The 27,970-nt window shown below is 28.2% G+C and overlaps 4 protein-coding genes and 1 long non-coding RNA gene across 6 annotated transcripts; 1 reads left to right on the forward strand and 4 right to left on the reverse strand.

The window, feature by feature from the left end:
- Positions 1 to 376: 376 nt before the first annotated feature.
- LOC130676043 (transmembrane emp24 domain-containing protein bai) lies at positions 377 to 2,468 on the reverse strand. The gene is made up of 5 exons (XM_057482005.1): positions 2,094 to 2,468; positions 1,817 to 1,946; positions 1,672 to 1,742; positions 1,128 to 1,254; positions 377 to 1,052 (listed from the first exon to the last, which is right to left on the reverse strand). Exons 1-5 carry the CDS (start codon positions 2,274 to 2,276, stop codon positions 931 to 933), a joined length of 633 nt encoding a protein of 210 aa, XP_057337988.1. The 5' UTR covers positions 2,277 to 2,468; the 3' UTR covers positions 377 to 930.
- Positions 2,469 to 4,865: 2,397 nt separating this feature from the next.
- Positions 4,866 to 7,017, forward strand: LOC130676030 (protein ST7 homolog). Of its 2 annotated transcripts, none has more exons than XM_057481983.1 (2): positions 4,866 to 5,044; positions 5,125 to 7,017. In XM_057481983.1, the coding sequence occupies exon 2, from the start codon at positions 5,174 to 5,176 to the stop codon at positions 6,725 to 6,727; it is 1,554 nt and encodes a 517-aa protein (XP_057337966.1). In that variant the 5' UTR covers positions 4,866 to 5,044; positions 5,125 to 5,173; the 3' UTR covers positions 6,728 to 7,017. The 2 variants fall into 2 exon arrangements, with proteins under 2 accessions (XP_057337966.1, XP_057337968.1); XM_057481985.1 differs by having other exon boundaries at positions 4,911 to 4,929.
- Positions 7,018 to 16,148: 9,131 nt separating this feature from the next.
- LOC130675765 (protein hunchback-like) lies at positions 16,149 to 16,493 on the reverse strand. Its single transcript, XM_057481607.1, has one exon. It carries the CDS (start codon positions 16,491 to 16,493, stop codon positions 16,149 to 16,151), a length of 345 nt encoding a protein of 114 aa, XP_057337590.1.
- Positions 16,494 to 17,185: 692 nt separating this feature from the next.
- On the reverse strand, positions 17,186 to 17,767 carry LOC130675766 (protein hunchback-like). The gene has a single exon (XM_057481608.1). The coding sequence runs from the start codon at positions 17,765 to 17,767 to the stop codon at positions 17,186 to 17,188; it is 582 nt and encodes a 193-aa protein (XP_057337591.1).
- Positions 17,768 to 17,832: 65 nt separating this feature from the next.
- Positions 17,833 to 26,379, reverse strand: LOC130676024 (uncharacterized). The gene is made up of 3 exons (XR_008991373.1): positions 26,251 to 26,379; positions 19,236 to 19,335; positions 17,833 to 18,195 (listed from the first exon to the last, which is right to left on the reverse strand). It is a non-coding gene; the product is annotated as an uncharacterized LOC130676024 (long non-coding RNA).
- Between the last annotated feature and the right edge of the window lie 1,591 nt (positions 26,380 to 27,970).

Genomic DNA, 27,970 nt, shown 5'->3' on the forward strand with positions numbered 1-27,970 from the left:
AGAGTTGTCTATGTGCTACTTGGGAAGTATCAACAGTTATATTTAAGAAATCGAGAAAACACACGACTATATTCTTATTGAGGAGACAAAAAAAGTTATTAAATTTTTCTGCCGTTTAAATAAAAATATTTTTGAAAATTATTTACATTTGAATTTCTAATTTTCGCGGCAATATGGTTCCATTACTGTATGGCGCTAGTTGTTTATTCTATGAAAAATTATTCAAATGAAATAAAATTTCTGCCAAGTAATGATTAATTAAAAGACAAATATTAATTTAAAAGCTTATATTAATTTAAAATTAACAATTAAATTAAAATTTTTGATAACATTATTTTATATTTAAATTATATTAATGCAATAATAATAAACCATCTTAATATTAATAATTATTTATTAATTACAATATCGCCAGTTATTATAAATTGAAAAGTATTTTATTTTAATTATATTTAAATAATTTTTTTTTAAAGAATTGAATTCTTCGAATACAAAAAACAAGGTCGTATGAAAGTTAAAAAAAAATAACAAATCAATATTAATAAATTCAAAAATCAAATACTTTTCAATTATTTACAATTTAAATTAATAGTAATAATTATTTAAATTCAGCAGATTAAAAATTTAATTGGACTATACTTTATCCAAAGTTACAATTGATCGTATAATAAAAAACGTGAGTGACAAGGTGAAAAATGGCAGAACAGTTATTTTGTACAATGGATTTATCTTTTTTAATTTAAATTACGTTTACATTCTAATCACTCTGAAAAATATGACTTTTAAGTCTTCTCTTGAATTTATTTATTATTTAAGATTTAAGATATTTATTTATTTGCGCATCATTTAATTTTACGTGTCTTTGATACATAATTTTATAAACTGATGAAAAAATACGCTTAATCACGGAAGACTTATAATTATTTAAGCTCACTCTATTAATTTTTTAGCTCTGAAGAAACGTCTTAAATAAAATATTTGCCATGTTGCTAAACCTAAAAGACAGCACATTGAAAATATACTAAAGTACAACACACGTGAGTTTGTTTGCTCTGAAAAATAATATATAATAATTAATAATTTTCCACTAATTACTTAATAAATTAATAATAATAATAATAATTTACCATTTGTAGCTCTCATTTCTTCTTCTCTTTGGGGCATTCTCGCGAAATCTTGGAAAATACTCTCAGATAAATCTTCCAAGCGCTTCAATTCAATTTCAATAGGCTTCAATTTCGCAGCTTCACCGAGCTATTAATTAAAATAATAATATAAATATTTAGTAAAATTTTAAATTTAATTTTTCAAAAACATCTCAAAATCTATTAGTATAAAAATAAAAATAACACCTCACGTAAATAACTAAACAAAAAAAAGGACATTGGATCAACGAGGTAGCAGTCAATTTATGTGTAGTATTATCAATAAATAAAATAATAAAACACAATAATTATAAATGGTAGATAATAATAATAATGATAATAAACAATAATAGTGAACACACAAGCAAAAGAAATTAGCAAATTTCATTTACCATCTGAGCGCCCGAATAAGTTCACATAAAAAAAGAAGAAAACAATAAAAATATCTGTTTTTTATGACTTATAAAAAACACAATTACTTTATTATATTTATTTAAATTAAGATAATTTTATTTTTAAAACTTACCGCTTCGTAGTTTTTAGCTTCGATACCATGTTTAGTTATTAATAAAATGTCTTGTTTCATGCCTCGTTGATCTATCAAGTAATAAAATTGAATTAATGAATTAACTAATGATAATAAATATAAATTATAATAAATGAATACTAACGAGCTGGTAAATGTGAAGTGAAACAAATTTCTAGGGTGTCATAATTTTCAGTAACGAATGAAAACTTTAAATTTTTTTCATGAGGAATATCTTCTTTTTGTGACAGTATATGACCTTTAGAATCTTTTACCTGTAATAATTGGTAATAAATATTATAATTAGCATATTAATAAATAATTGAACCATATTGCAGGTTAGTTAACCAGTAGTTAACCTTAAAGATTGTGTTGACGTAATCAAAAAATAAGTAAATTAAAAAATGAATAATGATATTTACCACGTAGTCAACACGTTGCCCTGGGGCTTCGGATACTTGATATTCACCAGAAACCAATACTTGTGCCTGTATTTCTTCTTTTAAACATTTTCTAGCACTCGGCTGTAATTCAAACATTATACTCTGTACATCGGCTATTACTATTAATAGTAACGCCACTACACAATAAAACACTGATTTCATTTTAACGATATTTATATTATTAACAGTCTATTTATTATATATTACTATAGACAAATTCCGCTCTATTTTAATTATTTTATACACTTTTTTTGTTTTTACAAGTATATTGTTCTTAGTACTATTGCTAACAATGTCAACCACGTACGTCTGTCAACATCGTGATGAGTTGGCAGCCATTGAGATATGAAAAAAAAAAAAAAAAAATTAAGAATTATTATTATTGTTATCAGTATTTTTTTGACGTATAGTCATCACTTCCGGTTTGTATTTTAACTTCCGTACACTGCGGCCAATAAAATTCAACCCGCTGACATTCAAATAAATACTTTAGTTTTGACTACTTTTTAAATAAAAAATAAAAAATCGCGGTAGAGTTCAAAATTAATATTGTGATTTAATTATTAAAATTTTATAACAATAAGCGCGTAGTTTAAATAAAAACGCGTTGATAATTTAAATTTACGAATTGTTAAAATGTGAAAGTTAATATCGCAGACATATGGCAATCGAAAATTTCAACAATCGATATCTCTGAATAAACGATTTAAAAAATTTTTAAAACCGGGAATAAATTTGTATTTGAATTATTTTTATACGCATTTTTACTTTTTTTCAGAGGTAAAATTTTTAAAATAAATCTGTAATGAACATTTTCAAAAATATATATCAATTAAAAAATATCAAATTAACTCATCTATATTCTTTTGATATTACACTGTGACTATTAAAAAAATGACTAGACTGAAAAAAAATCCACGTCTTCAATTCATCAAAATCTACATGTGTATTTTTTAAAATTTTTAATTTTTTTCTCACTTTACAAATTTTGATAATGGCATAAATATGAAAATATTAATTTATCGATAAAAAATGAAACAAACATGTAATTTTTGAAAAAACTACACGTGTATTTTATTAATTAAATTCTATAAGTCATTTAGTAATGAGTGTAATGACAAATAAGTTATATTATTCTAGGGCGAAAAAAATTTTTTGGACCCTTTTAGAAAATTATTTATAAGATTTTACTACAATATTTTAATTCACTACAAATTTATGGTTGTTTTTCAAAAAATCCGTTGCTGACAACTTAATAATAAATAATAAAAAAAAATAAGTACATGAGTTTTGAGTAGTTGGTATTTGCTCATGCGCATACGCCCCATATTTTGACACTTCTTGTGTGGCGATATTCAAATAGAACTTTTTGTCTTTATATTAATTAAAGTAACAACGATTTATGATTAATGATATATATCATCGGGTACGTTTATATTAACTAACTATATAATATTACTGTTAGCTAAATAATTTTGTATACTGATTCTTCATTGTTACACGAATTATTAATCATTTTTAAATAAAAGGTACTAAATACATTATAATAAAATATTATCAAAAATGTGAATTTCCAATTCAATTTGTTTTCTTCTCATTTACTTCTACTCTAGAATACTACTGACGTCATTTTCCATTTATTTTCCAATAGCAAAAGAAAAAACATGAAATTCAATGTAACTAAAACTTATTTTGCAATTTTATTATATACGAAACGAGTTGATGATATTGGTGACAACCCAGCCCAAAATGTAGTTCTCTTCTCTAATCTTTGCAATCATTTTAAACTGAGAAAAAACGAAAGAGGAAATTTTCGTACAAATTTATATTTCGCTTGGAAAAACGATCAAAATGATTTAAGAACAAAAGTTATCAAACAATTGAAATCAACCAAAAATAACTCAGCGAGAGCTACTGAGGGTCTTCAGGCAAAAACTCCGTTATCAAGCAATCAAAAAGATTTAACTGATGCTAATGATGTCCACAATGATACCGAAGAATAGATTCGGCAGTGACTTTTATAGAATTTAATTATGATAAAATATCGTTTGTTTAATTTATATAAATATCTATGTATAAAAATATGGAAATTCACGTGTAGTTTTTCGAAAATTCGATATATTTCTTTCATTTCTTAGGGCCAGTTTTTCAAACCAGGTTTATTTTTAATCCGGGTTTAGTTATCATTGCTGGTATATCTGTATATTATTAATATATATAACAATAGATATACTAGCAATATTAATTAAAACCCGGATAAAAATAAACTAGGTTTGAAAAACTGGCCCTTATCAACAAAACATTATTTTCATAATCATGTTATAAAAATTTGTAAGATAAAAAAAAAATTAATAACTTAAGAAATAAAATTCAAAAATTTACATTCAAATATTCTTAGTGTTATCAATTACTTTCTACCTCATTTTTCTCACAAAATTTGAAAAATTTCTGTTACAAAATTGATTTCCGCAAAATTCTTATATCGCCATCTAGTGTTATCATCATATATTTATTTAAATTATTTCCGAACGCGCCCTCAGTAATTTAATAATTTTATTATCAAAAAATTTGTCTTCTTTCATCAAATCAACAAAATTCATTAAAAATTTCTCATAACGCAATAAGAAAATGAATAAAAAAAATGATACAAATTTCTCTGACAGAAATTACGAAATTACTCGAGTCATCTTTAGTCAGTAATTGAAACTTTGCTGTCTGTATATCTATATCGATGGTAAAAAGAATTTCCCGCATGTGTATGTAATCCTGTTGAACAAAAGCTGAGTTCAGTGATCGATGTTACGTGTGTAACAATGTAATCAACCGTACTTAAATTATTTTGAGTAATAATTATAAATAAATCAACACTAATGAATAACCAACCAATTAATAAATCATTATTCCCCAGAATAGTTGATAAATAATTAGCCGTGTGTGTTAAGCCCGTAAAATAAACTTAAAAATACACAACAAAAACAATCTAACCCTGTGTGTTTTTTGTCTGTTTTAGCTCTAAGATAAACAAAAACAAAAAAACAATTATTTATTTAAATAAATAAATGGCCTTATTGTTTACAAGCATGTGGGACTCGACAATGTTCCTGAGCACACTGACACCTAAATTTTACGTTGCACTGACTGGTACATCATCATTAATATCCGGGTTGATATTAATATTTGAATGGTGGTATTTTCGTAAATACGGCACGTCATTTATTGAACAAGTATCATTGAATCACATATCACCTTGGATTGGTGGCAATGACAGTGGATCTGATAACAATAATCCAAATATAAACAACGCAAATAATTCGTCAAATCAGCAGAGTGTACCAGAGTGTAAAGTATGGCGCAATCCGATAAATTTATTCCGCGGTGCTGAGTATCAACGTTTTTATTGGGCGACAAATAAAGAACCTCTAACTTACTATGATATGAATCTTTCAGCACAAGACCATCAGACATTTTTTACATGCGAAGGTGACACCGGCAAAGCCGAGTACGAGATCATGCAAACAGCTTGGCGCGAACGTAATCCCGTGGTGAGAATAAAGGCCGCACACAGTGCGCTTGAACATAACGCTGAATGTGCGCCAGCTTATATTTTGCTTGCTGAAGAAGAAGCCACGACGATACTTGAAGCTGAAAAAATTTTAAAACAAGCGCTGAAAGTCGCTGAAAATAATTACAGAAAGTCACAAAATACTCAGCATCAGGGTGCTACTGCTGAAGCGATACACAGAAGGGATACCAATGTATTAATTTATATCAAAAGACGTCTAGCAATGTGTGCTAGGAAACTCGGTAAATTAAAAGAAGCTGTTAAAATGTTTCGTGATTTAACGAAAGAAGTACCTCCAATAATGAATGTATTAAATATACATGAAAATTTAATAGAAGCATTGTTGGAGATGCAGGCGTACGCAGACGTACAAGCTGTTTTAGCTAAATATGACGACATAAGTTTGCCTAAATCAGCGACAATATGTTATACAGCAGCTCTGCTGAAAGCAAGACTAGTTGCTGATAAATTTTCCCCGGACATAGCCAGCAAACGTGGATTAACAACTGCCGAGATGTCTGCGGTAGAAGCTATTCATCGTGCTGTTGAATTCAATCCTCATGTACCAAAGTATCTATTGGAGATGAAACCTCTTATCTTACCACCCGAACATGTATTAAAACGCGGGGATTCCGAAGCTATTGCATACGCATTTTTCCACTTATCGCACTGGAAACAAATGGAAGGTGCTTTGAATCTTCTGCACTGCACGTGGGAAGGGACTTTCAGAATGTTACCGTATCCATTGGAACGCGGTCACCTTTTTTACCCGTACCCAACTTGCACCGAGTGTGCTGATCGTGAACTGTTACCCTCATTTCATGACGTCAGTGTTTATCCCAAGAAAGAGTTGCCCTTTTTTATTTTGTTTACTGCTGGATTGTGCTCATTCACAGCTTTGCTGGCTCTGCTGACTCATCAGTATCCTGATACTATGGGTGTCGTCGCCAGAGCAATGCTCGCTTGGCTCTCCTTACCTTTTTATTACATTCTTGATAAACTAGAAGCTATTTTACCCTCTAATTTATTACAACAATTGTCAAGAATATAAAACTAAAAAATCATTATTATTATTATTAATTAATGATCAATAATTACTTTTGTTTCTTTTTTTTAATTGAATTGTATTTAATGTGATATTCTTAAAACATTTATCGTACTATTTTTTATTAATTTTTTTTATCACGAGAATCTCGTACAGACTTCCGACACTGAGAACTGATATATTATTAATTAATTATAATTATTATCTTATTTATATAGTGTATCTTTTTGTTTATTAGTGTATAATTAGTGTGACTATGGCAAATGTACAAATAAAAGACAAAAAAAATTATAAAAACATAATAAATAACATTTTATTATTTTTTATTGTATTCTTAATTTATTTGTAATTAAATTTTACGAATGTAAATGTAGCAGACATACGAAAATTTTTAAAAAATGCATCTACTGAATTTTGAAATGTCTAGACATGCATTTTTTTATTTTTATTTTAGAAACATTTTAATTTATTATTTCAAAAATTTAAAAAATTAGTAGATGTCCGCTAACTATACTATCATTTAAATTTTATGGTCCTGAAATTAACAGACAATTGACAATTTGTTTACTAACAAATCAATTACAAAAAAATAAAAACTAAAAATATGCACCTGTAGAAAATTTAAAAAACTACAGGTGCAATTTTTCCAAATATTTTTTTTTTTTATAATTTATCATTTAAAAAAAAATCAAATAATTATTGGACCTCGGCTAACTTCATTATCGTAAAATTTTTATTCATTTTTAAAATTTTCCCGCGAATTTCAGTGCCGTCGTGGGGGGCCAGAGCCATTGTCCAAAAGACATTCGTTCGATGCGAAATCTCCGAGATGCGACAAGTTGTCGAGTAGACAATCTCGTCGAAAAGAAATATCTATGACTAAACCAAAAGTTTAAAACTTCAAATCTGTAACAGTATAAATTTACGAAACAGAAAATTATCGAAAGAAAATTGTAAAATATAAATCACATCGAAATATGATTTATATAAAATAATTAGTAATAGAATAATAAATACTTGAATTGAAATAAATGAAAACAATCATTGTCATCGAAACATAGAGTATCTATAAAGTTCTATTATCTACAGATCGATTAAGTTCTACATTACCAACTTCCGTGGACAGTCAATAACACCAAAAACTATAATACCGACGACAGTTAATTGTACTCTTTATTGTTAGCAAAAAACAAAATCTGTTTTGAAAACAGATTGGTGTAATTAAAAAAGAACTAATTAATTAAATTGTAAGTTAATTGTTCCTATAATAAAATTTAGATGAAATATATGTGAAGCCAAACTATTCGTAACGTGATTGGTCGAAACCAAAAAAATTTATGCAAACGACACGAAAATATACATTAAAATAAATATATGAAAAACGACACGACACAATATATGAAATACTACCGTGTCTCCTGATTCTCTTTACTTTAGTGCTATTCAATACTCTCGATATTTTTCATGCTGCGAAATTGTTTTTTCAATCTTCGGCTGTAAGAATTTTTTTATAATCTTCAGCAAATTAAATTATTTATATTATTATTATTATTTTCAGAAAAAATAAAATATTAACTGTTTAATTATTTAAGTCTACAGGAACATGTTTATATATTTTTTGGGAGTATATATTGCCAAGTACTTTTTGTAAAAATGAATTCTCCCGGACTGCAGATATTTGTTGCTCACTCAACTTAAAATATTGGCTGACTTATCAGAATCCATTTTCTGCACTTTGCATTACCAATTATAGAAAAACCAACGTTTCTAGACCAAAAAGATCTGGCGTCCAATGAATTATCTGCGATTCGGTACTGCTTTTATCTGTCGATGAATCTTTTTCAATCAAAAAACTCTCTTTGTAATTCACCGATTTCCTCATTATTTAAATTATTATTAATCAAAAATAAAGTTAATTAATTACTAAATTCGTGCCTTTAATTTTAAAGTTAAATTATAAATAATAAAAATAATAAATAAAAAAAGAACACGCTATAGTATATTTTTATTTTTTTATTTATTCACTTATAAAAATTACAAAATATGTCATATTTATGGAATGTTAGATCCAAATACGTAGTTTATTTAAATATTAATTTATTATTTTTTACTGTTATAATATTATAAATATCTCACTTTATGTCTCTAATTTATTATTATTATTCGATATTGGTTGAAGGAATAAAAATGACAAAGAAAATTATTATTTCTGCTGAATGTAGTTTCGAATTTAGTTTTTTTTTTTTTTTTTTTTTTTTGAAATTTTTTTGTCACTTATACTCCTGACCCATTCAATAAGATAATTTGGCTTGCAGGCACACCGTCAAAAGTAAAAATTTCAGAAGTATACCAACTTCAGAAACTCACAGTTAGGAATGTAAAAAATAAAGATGGTTCATAATTCAGAATGACAAATTATCACCTTGTCAAAAACATCGAATCTCTAATCTTTATATCAACACATACTCAGAATTTACAATATTCATTCTTTCGTAATAAAGAATTAACAATATTTAGAATGACAATATTTCAGAAATCCAATACTTCCGAAATATTCAAACTACGAACGCCAATTCTTCAGAATTACATTTTATACGAATGACCATTTTAGTAAAATTTTCTAAGCTTTGCTGACAGTCGGTATTACAGACTTTCCCTATGAATTTACCATTATCATGTGAGTGCTTTGGCGGATTGATTGGGTTTAAAAAATTTGTATGACTCGTTATGTAATAATTATATATGAATTTTACGAGTTTAATTTGTATGAAACGATTATATTGAATGTACTGAATTAAGATAGAAGTGCTATTTATGACCAGTGTTTTATTTTTAGACCTTTAATATTTCATTTTAATTAATGGAGAAGTATAAAAAAAAAAAAAATTCATTCTAATACAGTAAAAAAAAAATGTTGGAAAATCCAAAAGTGCACACCTCAATCGCTCAATTTATTTTTAATCATTACTTTTATTATTATATAATATTAATATATTTTTTAACTTCCCGCTAAGAAAATCGACGATTTTCGAAAAATTGGGAAGTTATTGTTTTCACCCCGATTTTCGAAAGTCGAGTTTTCATCAGATGTCGACGTTTTGAGGTCCTAGGAAGCTATTCTGACTATTTTCAGAATGATGTCCGAGTGTATGTATGTATGTATGTGTGTGTGTGTGTGTGTGTGTGTGTGTGTGTGTGTGTGTGTGTGTGTGTGTGTGTGTAAACTCTTTGTTACTTTTTAACTAATGAATCGATTTGGATGGTTAAGGTGGCAATCAAAAGAGCTTGTTGGCCCGCAACTTTCCTGAAAATTTCAGATCATTTGATCAAGTAGACTCGAAGATATTGGCGGGTTAATGAAAAAAAAAAATTTTTTTTTTAGTTTTTTAGTGATTTCTCAGAAACGACTCGAACGATTGATTTCAAAATCTAATCAGCTCTAGACCTTTATGAGCCGCGTCGAATGCCACCTTAACCATCTCAATCGGTTAATTTGTTCGAGAGATATCGATGGCGAAAGAAATGGTAGAAAACGTTTTTTTTCGATTATCTTTGAAGTGACTCGTCTGATCAATTTTAAAATTTAATCGGCTGTAGAGTTCAAGAAAACGCGCCGATTGCCACCTCAAACGTCAAAATCGGTTGATTAGTTCAGAAGATATCGGCGCTGAAAAGTTAAAAAAATAACATTTTATGTTATTTTTTCCGGATAAATCAAAATATAATGTGCTAAAATTGTGCTAATATGCTAAACTTGTTCCTTAGTTTTAAAGATATCGTCATCAAAAAATTGAAAAAACCCAGTCGTTAATGTTTTTCTCGGATTTTCAATATATTATTGCTCTGACCTAAGTCAAAAATCATTCAAATCTTGATTTTGATCGCTGACATTGATTTCTGCCTCAATACATTTATTTCAGAGAACATAATCGATAATAAAAATTTAAAAGCCGCTTCTTTATTGATGGTTTTCGGATCTTAACATTTCAAACTCTAGCATGAAACGTAACTTGATAGAGCTTAAAAGGCTCATAATAAAATGATTTCATGTAATAGCATTTTCGAGCTCGAAAATATATTCACAGTAATGTTTTCAAGCTGCTTGAGCTCGAGAACAGCGGGAAGTTTTGGGGCTGGCCCGCAGGGCCAACAGACGCCCAGATTTTTTCTATAGAATTTCAATGGTATGTCTCTGGGATTTCTCAAAAAAATTTAACTGGTGATAATTCTATTTGTTCTATAGAATTTCAATGGTATGTCTCTGGGATTTTTCGAAAAAATTTAACTGGTTATAATTTTTATATTTTCTACAGAATTTCAATGGTATGTCTCTGGGATTTCTCGTAAAAATTTAACTGGTTATAATTTTTATATTTTCTATAGAATTTCAATGGTATGTCTCTGGGATTTTTCGTAAAAATTTAACTGGTTATAATTTTTATATTTTCTATAGAATTTCAATGGTATGTCTCTGGGATTTCTCGTAAAAATTTAACTGGTTATAATTTTTATATTTTCTATAGAATTTCAATGGTATGTCTCTGGGATTTCTCGTAAAAATTTAACTGGTTATAATTTTTATATTTTCTATAGAATTTCAATGGTATGTCTCTGGGATTTCTCGTAAAAATTTAACTGGTTACATTTTTTATATTTTCTATAGAATTTCAATGGTATGTCTCTGGGATTTCTCGTAAAAATTTAACTGGTTATAATTTTTATATTTTCTATAGAATTTCAATGGTATGTCTCTGGGATTTCTCGTAAAAATTTAACTGGTTATAATTTTTATATTTTCTATAGAATTTCAATGGTATGTCTCTGGGATTTCTCGTAAAAATTTAACTGGTTATAATTTTTATATTTTCTATAGAATTTCAATGGTATGTCTCTGGGATTTCTCGTAAAAATTTAACTGGTTATAATTTTTATATTTTCTATAGAATTTCAATGGTATGTCTCTGGGATTTCTCGTAAAAATTTAACTGGTTATAATTTTTCGTAAAAATTTAACTGGTTATAATTTTTATATTTTCTATAGAATTTCAATGGTATGTCTCTGGGATTTCTCGTAAAAATTTAACTGGTTATAATTTTTATATTTTCTATAGAATTTCAATGGTATGTCTCTGGGATTTCTCGTAAAAATTTAACTGGTTACATTTTTTATATTTTCTATAGAATTTCAATGGTATGTCTCTGGGATTTCTCGTAAAAATTTAACTGGTTATAATTTTTATATTTTCTATAGAATTTCAATGGTATGTCTCTGGGATTTCTCGTAAAAATTTAACTGGTTATAATTTTTATATTTTCTATAGAATTTCAATGGTATGTCTCTGGGATTTCTCGTAAAAATTTAACTGGTTACATTTTTTATATTTTCTATAGAATTTCAATGGTATGTCTCTGGGATTTCTCGTAAAAATTTAACTAATTATAATTTTTATATTTTCTATAGAATTTCAATGGTATGTCTCTGGGATTTCTCGTAAAAATTTAACTGGTTATAATTTTTCGTAAAAATTTAACTGGTTATAATTTTTATATTTTCTATAGAATTTCAATGGTATGTCTCTGGGATTTCTCGTAAAAATTTAACTGGTTACATTTTTTATATTTTCTATAGAATTTCAATGGTATGTCTCTGGGATTTCTCGTAAAAATTTAACTGGTTATAATTTTTATATTTTCTATAGAATTTCAATGGTATGTCTCTGGGATTTCTCGTAAAAATTTAACTGGTTATAATTTTTATATTTTCTATAGAATTTCAATGGTATGTCTCTGGGATTTCTCGTAAAAATTTAACTGGTTATAATTTTTATATTTTCTATAGAATTTCAATGGTATGTCTCTGGGATTTCTCGTAAAAATTTAACTGGTTATAATTTTTATATTTTCTATAGAATTTCAATGGTATGTCTCTGGGATTTCTCGTAAAAATTTAACTGGTTATAATTTTTATATTTTCTATAGAATTTCAATGGTATGTCTCTGGGATTTCTCGTAAAAATTTAACTGGTTATATTTTTTATATTTTCTATAGAATTTCAATGGTATGTCTCTGGGATTTCTCGTAAAAATTTAACTGGTTATAATTTTTATATTTTCTATAGAATTTCAATGGTATGTCTCTGGGATTTCTCGTAAAAATTTAACTGGTTATAATTTTTATATTTTCTATAGAATTTCAATGGTATGTCTCTGGGATTTCTCGTAAAAATTTAACTGGTTATAATTTTTATATTTTCTATAGAATTTCAATGGTATGTCTCTGGGATTTCTCGTAAAAATTTGACTGGTTATAATTTCCATATTTTCTATAGAATTTCAATGGTATGTCTCTGGGATTTCTCGTAAAAATTTAACTGGTTATAATTTTTATATTTTCTATAGAATTTCAATGGTATGTCTCTGGGATTTCTCGTAAAAATTTAACTGGTTATAATTTCCATATTTTCTATAGAATTTCAATGGTATGTCTCTGGGATTTCTCGTAAAAATTTAACTGGTTATAATTTTTATATTTTCTATAGAATTTCAATGGTATGTCTCTGGGATTTCTCGTAAAAATTTAACTGGTTATATTTTTTATATTTTCTATAGAATTTCAATGGTATGTCTCTGGGATTTCTCGTAAAAATTTAACTGGTTATAATTTTTATATTTTCTATAGAATTTCAATGGTATGTCTCTGGGATTTCTCGTAAAAATTTAACTGGTTATAATTTTTATATTTTCTATAGAATTTCAATGGTATGTCTCTGGGATTTCTCGTAAAAATTTAACTGGTTATAATTTTTATATTTTCTATAGAATTTCAATGGTATGTCTCTGGGATTTCTCGTAAAAATTTGACTGGTTATAATTTCCATATTTTCTATAGAATTTCAATGGTATGTCTCTGGGATTTCTCGTAAAAATTTAACTGGTTATAATTTTTATATTTTCTATAGAATTTCAATGGTATGTCTCTGGGATTTCTCGTAAAAATTTAACTGGTTATAATTTCCATATTTTCTATAGAATTTCAATGGTATGTCTCTGGGATTTCTCGTAAAAATTTAACTGGTTATAATTTTTATATTTTCTATAGAATTTCAATGGTATGTCTCTGGGATTTCTCGTAAAAATTTAACTGGTTATAATTTTTATATTTTCTATAGAATTTCTATGGTATGTCTCTGGGATTTCTCGTAAAAATTTAACTGGTTATAATTTTTATATTTTCTATAGAATTTCAATGGTATGTCTCTGGGATTTCTTGTAAAAATTTAACTGGTTACATTTTTTATATTTTCTATAGAATTTCAATGGTATGTCTCTGGGATTTCTCGTAAAAATTTAACTGGTTATAATTTTTATATTTTCTATAGAATTTCAATGGTATGTCTCTGGGATTTCTCGTAAAAATTTAACTGGTGATAATTCTATTTTTTCTATTCAGATGAGATTATATTGTTCATTAGTATGTGTTAAAAAAATTATGTCACTAATTTTACGATTTTATGTTGAAGCTTAAATAATTATAACTCAACTATTCTTTCTAAACATGAATAAGTGAATATTCACTAATTCTGAGTGCCAACCGAACCACTTTTTGAAATTAGTGGTTCGGTTTGCACTTGGCATTAGTAAATCTTCACTTATTCTCACTTATTCATGATTAGAGAGTTATTAGAACTTAATTATTACTGGCCACAAATAGCACTTCTATCTTAATTCAGTACATTCAATATAATCGTTTCATACAAATTAAACTCGTAAAATTCATATATAATTATTACATAACGAGTCATACAAATTTTTTAAACCCAATCAATCCGCCAAAGCACTCACATGATAATGGTAAATTCATAGGGAAAGTCTGTAATACCGACTGTCAGCAAAGCTTAGAAAATTTTACTAAAATGGTCATTCGTATAAAATGTAATTCTGAAGAATTGGCGTTCGTAGTTTGAATATTTCGGAAGTATTGGATTTCTGAAATATTGTCATTCTAAATATTGTTAATTCTTTATTACGAAAGAATGAATATTGTAAATTCTGAGTATGTGTTGATATAAAGATTAGAGATTCGATGTTTTTGACAAGGTGATAATTTGTCATTCTGAATTATGAACCATCTTTATTTTTTACATTCCTAACTGTGAGTTTCTGAAGTTGGTATACTTCTGAAATTTTTACTTTTGACGGTGTGCCTGCAAGCCGATAATTTCGGCTTAAAGACGTTTAGTATTCTCGATTTGAATTCAAAATTTCGAGCGGGAATTCAAAACTTGAAAAACTAGAAGTCGATGATTAAAGTAGAATTTTTCTATTTAAAATTTCTTTAAGCCAAAACTCATGAACAAATATCGAATATCTCTGACTGAACTTTACTGACGAATGAACAAGTCCGGAAAATTTTTAATAAAATTCAGTCAAATTTCGGAATAGAAGTATTGCAACTGATATTATAAATCAATTAATAAATTGCAATGCTGACATATTAAGTAATTTTAGATAATTTAAATTTTTTAAATCTTAAGTTATATTCTATAGAAAATATAATTTCACTTATCATATATTAATATTTATAAAAACAGTTTAAATATTAATATTGTGATATTAGTTTTTTCAGCATTGCAAAAATATATTTTCAGTCATCTTATATCTAACAGAAAAATTTTATGAAATATCTTCAAAAAATTTTTTTTACAGAAATTATATAAATGAAATTAATTATTCACATGGCAACTTATTTTCATATTTATATATATACATACATATATCTTTATGTATACGATGCTTATATATTTATATAATCTACAACCTATGAATCATTTCATTTCTCTTAATAATCTTAATTGCATAACGATAAAAACTTAATTATTGTCTATTGATACTTTTTTATTTTTACTGGTTTTTTGCTTAAAAAATATTTCTTTTTTTACTTTTAATAAGAAGCATTAAAAAAAAATTTTTTTTTTTTACAGATTACGCGAAATGAAGCAAACAAAATACTATTAAGTGGCGAGCATGAAAAAGCGACGAATGCTGTACCAACTTAATATTATTTTTGTTTGCATACTTCATTTTAAAAAATATTTTGAGCAATCGCGCAAAATTTAGTATGAAAATCGTGAAAAAAAAAAAAAAATTTTTCTAAAAGAAAATGTTTAAAATGTACATCACATTTTACTTTATCCATCAGAATTGAATGTATGTATTATCAATTGTGTAAAAAATAATAAATGACGAGTTAATTTAGAAAAAAAAAATGTAATTTTGGTTGATCACCGTTGAATTAAAAACTTTTTAGATTTACATCAAACATTTTAATTACTGACTGATAAGTTTTGTGAAAAACTAATTTTATAATAATGTACTGAATAATATACATTCAATACATTATTATTTTTTTTTAATACACTTACGTCCATTAGCTTAGGTCCATTGGATTGATACTTGAACCTGTTTTGCTCAGGTCCAGTGGTGCGACTTGAACAGGGCTCAAGTAATAATGTGGAGTTTCTGGAGGAGACACCACTGTTGCTGCGCAGATTTTTGTTTCTATTTGGGCAGGCTTTTTCAATCCTCTGCGCTTTCCGCCGACATCAATTATTTTCTCAGAAGGGTTTCCATACTCATCGAAGGTTTTCCCTTGTCGATGTCCGGTCGCCTCAAGATGCTTCTTGAAGGTATGGTAAAAATTGTCTTTCGTTTGGCAGTCAGCACAGTGATATTGATATATCGTCGCATGTGATTTCATATGGCTCTTTAGCATTGCCTTGTTAATGCAACGATATGAGCACAGTTCACACCGGAAAGGTTTCATTCCTGTGTGCCTGTACATGTGTTACTTCAAATGGTGTTTGAAGCTTGTAACGAAATCACAGTTATCGTTCGGGCATCGAATGGTTTTGACTTTTCCTCTTTTGTTTACCCGTGGAGTTGACGAGTCCGGTTCTGTTTTGTATGTGTTCGTAGTATTCGGCAGAGAACAGTTGACATCGTTTTCGTGTAGATGACTGTTAAATAGAATGCGGCTTCCAGCCAACATCAATTAATTTGTGAGAAGGGTTTCCATTCTCATCGAAGGTTGGCCCTTGTCGATGTCCGGTCGCCTCAAGATGCTTCTTGAAGGTATGGTAAAAATTGTCTTTCGTTTGGCAGTCAGCACAGTGATATTGATATATCGTCGCATGTGATTTCATATGGCTCTTTAGCATTGCCTTGTTAATGCAACGATATGAGCACAGTTCACACCCGAAAGGTTTTATTCCTGTGTGACTGTACATGTGGTACTCCAAATGGTGTTTGAAGCTTGTAACGAAATCACAGTTATCGTTCGGGCATCGAATGGTTTTGACTATTCCTCTTTTGTTTACCCGTGGAGTTGACGAGTCCGGTTCTGTTTTGTATGTGTTCGTAGTATTCGGCAGAGAACAGTTGACATCGTTTTCGTGTAGATGACTGTTAAATAGAATGCGGCTTCCAGCCAACATCAATTAATTTGTGAGAAGGGTTTTCATTCTCATCGAAGGTTGGCCCTTGTCGATGTCCGGTCGCCTCAAGATGCTTTTTGAAGTCATGGTGAAAGTTGGATTTCACTTGGCAGTCACTACAGTGGTATTGAAATATCTTCGAGTGTTTTTTCATGTGGCTCTTTAGCATTGCCTTGTTAATGCAACGATATGAGCACAGTTCACACCCGAAAGGTTTTGTTCCTCCGTGCCTTTTCATGTGGTACTCCCAATGGTGTTTTAGGTCGGTTACAAACGCACAGTTCTCGTTCGGGCATCGAATGTTTTTCTCCGAATTAAAGTGAGTCTCTTCCTGATGAGTCCGCAACTCAACTTCTGTGTCAAATGGCACTTGACACTTCTTGCATTTGACTGATTTTCTTTTGTTTACCCGTCGAGTTGACTGGCCCGGTTCTGGACCGCCCGGTTTTGGTCCATTGAATGGACCGCCATCATTTTTAGCATTCGGCAGAGAACAGTTGACATCGTTTTCGTGTAGATGACTGTTAAATAGAATTCGGCTTCCAGCCGACATCAATTAATTTGTGAAAAGGGTTTCCATTCTCATCGAAGGTTTTCCCTTGTCGATGTCCGGTCTGTTCAAGATGCTGCTTGAAGGTATGGTGAAACTTTAATTTTGTTTGGCAGTCACCACAGTGATAATCATACGTCTTCGAGTGGGATTTCATATGGCTCTTCAGCATTGCCTTGTTAATGCAACGATATGTGCACAGCCCACACCTGAAAGATTTTATTCCTGTGTGTCAGAAAGGAATGGGCCATGTGGCAAATTACTACGCCCGTGATAATCTCCAACATAGTCGAACTGCTTTGCTGGAGTGCCGGAGGCACAGCAACCGAAGAAGTGCACTCCTTAGAACCAGGTAAATACGGAGGAGAGAGTTGCGCATCCCCAAATGGATTTGAAGTGGGTCGATTTTGTGGTCCAAGTCCGAAATCATTCTGTAAACGTTATAACTAAAATAAATACACTTATCCAAAAAATTAAAGGAACAAGACAATTTTATAAATTTTGTAGTGATTTTTGGAAGGCTGTATTTTCGTGAAAAATGATCGTATCGAAAAAACAAAAAAAATAAGCAAATTGAAGCTTGAAATCTCTAGTTTAAAGATCTTTCAGCAAAATAATTTTTTGAGCCACGGTTTTTGCGGAATCATAAGAAAAAGGTCGAGACAAAATTTTTCCAAATTTTTTAGTTTTGTATTTTAGGTCTACGAGGCCGGGAAAATTTTTTTCGTAAAATTCATGGCTCGTTTAGGAAATTTAATCATCTACAATTTGCTTTTTTTTGTTTCTCTGTACGACAGTTTGCTGCTGAGATATCAGCCGTCAAATGAAAAAGGATCCTTTTGTCTTTGATTATCGATATCTCAGCAACTAATGGTCACACAGTCATCTGAGGGACAGTTCGAGAAACTAGAATAAATTCTCTACAAGCTCCATTTCCCTTACATCCTTAACATCAATTTGAAAAACCCACAGAAAATGGCCTTTTTTTGATTTTTTAGTCAACTCATCGCTACTTTGCAAATATTGATGGAAAGGTCAATGTTGCCAGGTGATTTTGCAGCTTAATGTACTCCCAAAAACCCTGGAAATTTTCACATTGATCCATTGAACCGTTTGTCCGGTCCGATTGCTCAAAGTTTTGGAAAACAATTAAAGGAACAAGTTTTGTTCCTTAAATTGTGTAATCGTTATCAAAATGAAAAAAATTTGTTTTTTCGGATTTTCTTTCATTTTTGCGTCAGGTATTCAATAAATGTAAAGTAAAAAGAAAAAAAAAAAATTTCCAAAAAACGAAAACGAAAGACGATAGTTCAGTTTGAGAGGGAAAAGTAAAGATACAGACCGAATGATAGTGGATTGTGCGGATGAGTTTAGACAGAGGGGGGGGGGATAAAAAATTAATTTAAACCGAAGAATTGAAAAGTAAAAAACCGTAGGGTAGATGTTGTCAATGTGCAGTTAAATTACTTACATTATGATTATTGGTCTACTGGAATTCCTGTCCCAACATACTACCATTTATTTGTTGAAGTGACCTCCGGAGACGAAATATCAAGTCCATTAGATTACACCTGTGAATAAAGAAAATTTTAACAAATTAGTATTTTTAAAAGTTAGAATAATGTTTTTCTTAATTCAACATCCGTCATAGTAGGGGAGGGAGGGGCAAAAGGGGGTACTTAAGGAAATACAAAGTTTTAGAGGACTCAAATACGCTAAATCTTTTTTTTTTTTAATGATATTCAAAATAAATAGAAGAAATTTTTAGTTACCGTTAAAAAAAAAAATTTTTCATTTCTGCGGGCAAAGTGGGGTATCCCCTAAAAAAGGTAAAAAAAAAATTCCTGGATTTTAAACGAATTTGATGAAGTTGAATTTTTTTGAAGTAATTTACATGGAGAAAATTTATATTTTACATGTTTATTGGATACAAAAGAAGAAAAAAAATTTTTAATAGTTTTTATCATAAAACAAACGTCATTATTATTTTTCAACTGACAATTGATTTTTGAAAAAGTTTATCAAAAAAAATTCAAAGTAACGCTTAATTATATTTACAGAAGTGATTTTGGAATGTTTAAAAACCATTTAAAATATAAAATTTTTTTTTATCAAATTTTGGGGGTACCCCGTTTTGCCTACCCTACCCCCTTTTGCCTCCCCCCTTCCCCTATAAAATTTAAAGAAATGTTTTGTCAGTTTATCAACGTGCAAAGATACTTTCATGTTTATCAATAAAAAAAAATGAAATTCTTGCAGACCGTTTTTAATTTTTTATGCAGATTTTCTATTCCTAAAGTTAAATTGAATTTTTCTTTCAACCAGGTGAAGGATAAAAAAAAGGGTTTTTCCATTTCCTAATCTATTATTCAAAACTATCTATTATTAAGGAATATTATTTTTTTTGTCATATCGTAACGAAAAAAAAAAAAAAAAAAAGTTATGAATTCAAAAAAAAAAGGTAAAAAAAAACTTTATCATAAAGTTCAAAAATTCTCATGGTAAATTCATATGTCAAGTTTGTCGAAACTTATGTATTTGACGAGTAAAAAGCAGTGGGACATCAACGATTGTCATTATCCTCTACTACATTCTCAAGAAAAAAAACACACCCCTATGTGGGCCTATGTGCGTGCGCACCCACAATTACATCCACATGTACAATATTTTACTTATAAAAATATTTTAAATTTAATTGTTTAAATTTATTTATAATTCTTTGTAATATTATGATTTGTTAACTTAAAATATTAATTTTAATTAACATTATATTTTTTTGATTGGCGTTGAGCTTATATTATTTATTTGTTGTTTAAATTTATTTATAATTATCGTTTTTAAATTTGTTTATTATACTTTGTAATATTATAATTGGTTAACTTTAAAATATCAATTTTAGTTGACATTATGTTTTTGATTGGCGTTGAGCCTATATTATTTATTTATTGTTATAAGTTTTCTACTATTTTTGTTAGTCAATTAAATCCTAATTTGAATTTAAAATAGGTGGCTAGCAGCCGACTCTATTTATAATATTAAAAAGTAAAAATTATTAAGATTGTATAAAAGAAAAATATTATTAGGTGGCTAGTCAGCCGACTCTTATTTACAATATTCAAAAATTATATTTACTATCTTAAATTTTACATTACTCATAATTTTTTTTGTAAGAATTATTTATTAAATTTTTAATTATTCTTGTAGTTGAAGTTAATAAATTATTTATTTATTCGAATAATAGTATTACGTTTAGAAATTATTTATTTGATTATTAGTTATTCTTTTAATTGACGTTTAAATATTTTTTCATCTATTTTAAATTATTGAATTTTATTTAATGACTATTTCGTCATTAAAATTTAATTTTACCTATTTGTTTTGTGATGCCAAGATGTCTCGACAAAAGAACTCAAAGAGAAAGTGAGGGATTAAGATTATATTTATTTGTAACTAAAAATATATTCCAGGTTTAAAGTTTTTCTATTTTTGTTGTATTATTGCACCTTTGTACTCAGCAGTAAGTATTTTTTTGAAAAGATTGTAAATAAAGGGATTAAGAAAAATACCCAAATGAACAGATGTTTAGTGAAGAGATTATGACCGATGCGTGGAGTGACAAACCTAGGTAGCAATTAAGAACCAATTTGTATGGGACTCAAGGAAGTAGTTCCTACTACATATATATATATATATATATATATATATATATATATATATATATATATATATATATATAAATAATTTAAATGGTGGATAAATGAAAAAAAAAAAATTACAAACAATTAAAAAAATTTTTTTAAGAAAAATTTTTTTTTTCTAGAATCATTATTTAACTAACACAACAAATTGATAAAAAAAAATTTCTCAAAAATATTCAATTTGTCTATTTGTTTATCAAAAATTTTTAAACAATTAATGTAAAAATTTTTTTAGTCAAGCTACTAAACGCCATATATGAATACCAAAACAACCAAAATTAAAGATTTAGGAAAATAAATTTTTTTATAACGTTAGCCGGATATTTTCATTAGATTTTTGATAACTTAGAAAAATCATTATAAACAAATGAAAACTCTAATAAACTATTACAACGGAATCTTGTTTATTATTTATATAACAAAAGCTCCCAAAAGAAAAGAAATTTATAGACACATTTTTTAAACGTTCATAAGAGATTTTATCAAATTCAAGTCTCCGAAAAATTTGTTAATTAACAATTATATAACTTGAACAAATTTAAGCTAAAAAATAAAAGGCCATTCGGCAGCCGAAATGGAAGTAGATTTCTCATTGTTTAATTTTTTTCACTGTTCAAATGAAAGCTAATGATAAAATGAAATTTTTTTCTACATTTTCTTAAAAATTCTCGAGATGATAAAACAAAAAAAATCAAAAAATTATAAGTATAATGCCAAAAATTGATGCTAACTAAATGAGCTTCAGAAGAATTTTTGATGATAATGCACTACATGTTTTGATTTAACGTTATTTAAAGATTCGTATGCATATATTCAAACTATCGGACCAATGGTATTCCGGACCCTATTCGAAAAATGATAGATTATGGTTTTAATGCTCGAGAATTCTACCATAAGGACAAAGGCGATAATTTGCTTTTAATAAAATCTACTAATAAAATATTATAAGATTAAAAATTGATTGTGATACATCAAAGTGTCATACTTGAAATTAGTACTAATATTTGAAATAAAAAGCCTATTAGAATATCAAACGACGAGTAGATATAGTGAATATTATCATCATAACTAATGTAAATCTTGTGATTGATATATCATATCATTTATACACTGTCGATAGAACCAAATTGTATATACCCACTGAATTGAGATGTTTAGATTTTATAAGTGTCACACTGCGATAATATGAATTTAAGTAGTTCCATGAATGTACTAAGAAGTAGGAGAACTAATGCAATAGCAAAATTTCATTGAATGAATGGTAAAATAAGTAATTTCAGTGGTCTAGGCATATATATAGGCATGAAAATTAAAGCTTATTTGAAGAGCTTTTAGATGAATTTTATAGAGAGTCGATAAGTTATAGCATTCAAAAAATATCTAAGAAAAAATAAGTAAAAATATGAATTTTTGACATTTTGAAAATTTTGGAATGCTATAACTTCTAAACTAATTGACCGATCGAGCTCATTTTTCGAACTCGATCAAGGTAATCACCCAAAAAATACGTATACTTAGTTTTAAAGCGATCGGTTTAAAATTGTGGCAATAATCGAAGTGACAACCTGCATAAAATTAGTTTTTATAATATTTTGTAAATTTTCAAAATCATTTATCTATTAGAAAAAGTGAACAAATCAATAAGGTGCATAGTGAAAATTGAAGGCAATCGATCGAGCTTTCAGATAGGACAAACGAAAATAAGCTATCTCTTTCCGTTTAGAAGTTACATCCAGTTAAAGCGGCAAACAAATTTTTTTTTGAAAATTTTACAAAATTTCAATTAACCATAACTTCTAAACTTATTGGCCGAATTGGCTCATCTTCGAACTCATCCAAGGTAATCGTCTATAGAATAAGTATACTGAGTTTCATTAAGATCGGTGTAGAATTGTGGACGCTATCGTTGGAGAACGGCGCGTTATATTATATATATATATATATATATATATAAATACATATATAAACTTTTGAACCAAATGTATTTTCTGACTCAGTTCGTCGAGCTGAGTTGAGATATAGCAAAATTTTTCGAAAATTCCGTTATGAGGACAAATACAATAGTTAGATTTCTATGAAATCTACTAAAAAATTTCATTGAATGAATGGTAAAATAAGTAATTTCAGTGGTCTAGGCATATATATAGGCATGAAAATTAAAGCTTATTTGAAGAGCTTTTAGATGAATTTTATAGAGAGTCGATAAGTTATAGCATTCAAAAAATATCTAAGAAAAAATAAGTAAAAATATGAATTTTTGACATTTTGAAAATTTTGGAATGCTATAACTTCTAAACTAATTGACCGATCGAGCTCATTTTTCGAACTCGATCAAGGTAATCACCCAAAAAATACGTATACTTAGTTTTAAAGCGATCGGTTTAAAATTGTGGCAATAATCGAAGTGACAACCTGCATAAAATTAGTTTTTATAATATTTTGTAAATTTTCAAAATCATTTATCTATTAGAAAAAGTGAACAAATCAATAAGGTGCATAGTGAAAATTGAAGGCAATCGATCGAGCTTTCAGATAGGACAAACGAAAATAAGCTATCTCTTTCCGTTTAGAAGTTACATCCAGTTAAAGCGGCAAACAAATTTTTTTTTGAAAATTTTACAAAATTTCAATTAACCATAACTTCTAAACTTATTGGCCGAATTGGCTCATCTTCGAACTCATCCAAGGTAATCGTCTATAGAATAAGTATACTGAGTTTCATTAAGATCGGTGTAGAATTGTGGACGCTATCGTTGGAGAACGGCGCGTTATATTATATATATATATATATATATATATATAAATACATATATAAACTTTTGAACCAAATGTATTTTCTGACTCAGTTCGTCGAGCTGAGTTGAGATATAGCAAAATTTTTCGAAAATTCCGTTATGAGGACAAATACAATAGTTAGATTTCTATGAAATCTACTAAAAAATTTCATTGAATGAATGGTAAAATAAGTAATTTCAGTGGTCTAGGCATATATATAGGCATGAAAATTAAAGCTTATTTGAAGAGCTTTTAGATGAATTTTATAGAGAGTCGATAAGTTATAGCATTCAAAAAATATCTAAGAAAAAATAAGTAAAAATATGAATTTTTGACATTTTGAAAATTTTGGAATGCTATAACTTCTAAACTAATTGACCGATCGAGCTCATTTTTCGAACTCGATCAAGGTAATCACCCAAAAAATACGTATACTTAGTTTTAAAGCGATCGGTTTAAAATTGTGGCAATAATCGAAGTGACAACCTGCATAAAATTAGTTTTTATAATATTTTGTAAATTTTCAAAATCATTTATCTATTAGAAAAAGTGAACAAATCAATAAGGTGCATAGTGAAAATTGAAGGCAATCGATCGAGCTTTCAGATAGGACAAACGAAAATAAGCTATCTCTTTCCGTTTAGAAGTTACATCCAGTTAAAGCGGCAAACAAATTTTTTTTTGAAAATTTTACAAAATTTCAATTAACCATAACTTCTAAACTTATTGGCCGAATTGGCTCATCTTCGAACTCATCCAAGGTAATCGTCTATAGAATAAGTATACTGAGTTTCATTAAGATCGGTGTAGAATTGTGGACGCTATCGTTGGAGAACGGCGCGTTATATTATATATATATATATATATATATATAAATACATATATAAACTTTTGAACCAAATGTATTTTCTGACTCAGTTCGTCGAGCTGAGTTGAGATATAGCAAAATTTTTCGAAAATTCCGTTATGAGGACAAATACAATAGTTAGATTTCTATGAAATCTACTAAAAATCTCATTTTGAGGGGCTATATTCCTTCAAATGTCTAGATGACACTATAATTAATTCAGATTTTTAAATTAATATCAAAAGTTATAAAATAATTATTTTGTGTTGCATACTTTGCTTGGCGGCAACGCGTGGGCATCGAAACGGGCGCGCGGAGCCCAACTTTCAACGTTAAATGAAAATTATAAATAATGGAGCTACAACTCGGGGAGTCGAGACTTATTTTACTAAAATTTTCTCCTCTTTTACGATCATTCTTCAAATTTCAGATATCTTTAATATTTTTGAAGATATAGCTACAAAACAGAGACTCCCTTGTTGTCTCTTTGTTTTATGTTTATAACAAATGAAATTTTTAATGGCTGATAAAATAAAAAAACCCATTTCTCAGAATTAAATTCTGAATCCAATGCACCAATCGCCATATTTTTAAGAGAACTTTAACGATTTTTCGCAGAAAACTCACTTCTCGACTAAACTAGGTGAAAACATTTTTTTTTTGTATTTTATGTATAAAAGTATTTAAAAAACTTTTTTCAAAATCATAGTACATAGTCGTGTAAGAAATTTAATTTTCTACAAAAAAGTTTTTATGTGTTTTCTTCGTACAACTAACAGAAAAAAAGTTATTGAGCTTAAAACATTAGTGAATTTAAGAGAGTGTACCAGGTGATTTTCAAATGAACTGTTTTCACAGATAAAGACCCAAATTATTAAACAAAATATGTCATTCGATGCGTAAATTTATTATTTATCGATTGGAATGTTTCTCGTTCGGATATTGCAGTTTATATCTGAGAATGGCTCATTTGAAATTTCCATTTGCCAATGTAAGTGCAAAAGGACAGTTCCGTTCGTTCACGTGTGTGTGAGAAAGAGAATAGATGGTATATTCTCTTAAAAGCTTAACGTATACACAGTTTTAAAAATAATTTCCGGATTTTTTTTCTCGTTAACGCGTGTCAGTCTATTACACAAATAAAAATATTTAAATAAAACAATTACCTGCGATATTGCGACGACAAAGAATAGATGTAGCACACGGTTGGAACATCCATGATCACTAACTGAGAGACATTATTCAACACTGTGAGAAGAAAACGAGTATAAAACCGGAACAAAACTCAAGTGAATTATTAAAGCTAAAACTTTTAAAGCTTAAGCTAGAGCTGCCGATGATGTGTCGGCAGCTCTAGCTGAAACAAGAATGATTATCAGTAGAGTGGATTCGAAAGGTTTATAAGCTGAGGGATGTCGCCATACTACCACATGCATTGTAGCGAATACTCCCTCGCCATTGGTCAAAACTGTGGCACCTTGTAAGTTCTTCATCCCCTCTTACAATTTGTTTACTTTGAAACTATTGTACTTTATGTTCAAGTACTTCTACTATTGGGTAGTGGAGAAGGGAGGGGGCAAAGGACGTCTTAAAATTTTCAAAACTCTAAAAAATTAGGGGACAACGTGGGCACCTCAAAATTTTCTATACATCAATAAATTCGAACGGACAAGCTTATCGAAATTTCTTATGTAATGAAGGCTAAAATAGACCATCCAAACTGTTTATTAAATATAATTTATTAAGAAAGTCACACTGTTAAAAGTCGGAAGTGAATCCGGATGTAACTCTACGTCCGTCGCTCGGTCTCGCCGTCATTAGTTCGTTCGCCGCTGCCAAGTATCATAACTATGATTTTTAGAAATTAATACTACACTAGCTTATACGACTAAATTTTGTAAAACTTTTTTTAATAAAATAATAAGCGCAACAGACGAAGAGTTAATATAAATTTTTTTAAATATTAAAACTCCTGACCAGAGTGAGTTGGGAGTGAAATAAAATCCACGTCACTCTAAAATCACTCCACTAAAAAAACTCCCAATTCAGTAATGTTATCATTTTATCAGAAATTTGATAATAAAAAAAAAAAAGCAGTTTTTTCTTTCTCAACCGTATGAAAATAACATATATGTAACAATATATGATAAATACCAAAAAACATATGCGGCCATTTTAACTATATTTTCTGATATATTTTTTATATTAAAAAATATATTCGTTCTATACGAGACCGTATGTGCTTAGCGGTTAATTCGATGCAAATACATATATCCATATACATATACATATGAAAATAACAGTGTAAAAAATCCTCGGTGTAAATTATCTATTCGTGTAATTTTAACACGGTGTAATTTACTTTTTTTACACCATTCCGTGTTACTCATTATAATTTTGATAAATGAGCAACAAATAATATTAAACATTTTTAACTGTTTAATCAATAACTTTATTAATTTTATTTGCATATTAAATAGTATTTTGAACATTTAAATATTTTTTAAATTATTTTTCTGAACGTAAAATTATTATAAACTACAGACTTACACGCTGAACGATGTAAAAATTTTTAATTCACACCACTTGAATTTGCCACCGAGTTTGGTGTAAAAATTTTTTACCGTTTATATTATTTTTTTATACAGAATCTTTGCTATATAATTCTTTGAATACTTTTATAAATTGGAATTCTTTTTTTTAATTTTATTCTATATATTCTACATATTTAAAAGGAAAAATACCATTCTATTTTTTTTTTTTTTTGTTTTTTTTCAAAATAATTTTCTTCCAAAAATTTTGGAAATCATATATGATATATCAAAAATATGTTTCCTAACTTATATTATATTTTTACACGGTAATATTTTTTATTTTAAAATAAGT

The sequence above is a fragment of the Microplitis mediator genome, chromosome 10 (genome assembly GCF_029852145.1).
Source record: "Microplitis mediator isolate UGA2020A chromosome 10, iyMicMedi2.1, whole genome shotgun sequence".
Lineage (NCBI taxonomy): Eukaryota > Metazoa > Arthropoda > Insecta > Hymenoptera > Braconidae > Microplitis > Microplitis mediator.

Bases quoted from the DNA above. Each gene is read 5' to 3' on its own strand.
- LOC130676043 (XM_057482005.1), bottom strand. From the start codon at position 2,276: ATGAAATCAGTGTTTTATTGTGTAGTGGCGTTACTATTAATAGTAATA. The intron at 1,743-1,816 runs GTTAGTATTCAT...ATTACTTGATAG, and splicing joins CACTTCACATTTACCAGCTC to ATCAACGAGGCATGAAACAA. The intron at 1,053-1,127 runs GTAAATTATTAT...ATTATTTTTCAG, and splicing joins AGAAATGAGAGCTACAAATG to AGCAAACAAACTCACGTGTG.
- LOC130675766 (XM_057481608.1), bottom strand. From the start codon at position 17,767: ATGTCGGCTGGAAGCCGAATTCTATTTAACAGTCATCTACACGAAAAC.
- LOC130676030 (XM_057481983.1), top strand. From the start codon at position 5,174: ATGGCCTTATTGTTTACAAGCATGTGGGACTCGACAATGTTCCTGAGC.
- LOC130675765 (XM_057481607.1), bottom strand. From the start codon at position 16,493: ATGCTAAAGAGCCATATGAAATCACATGCGACGATATATCAATATCAC.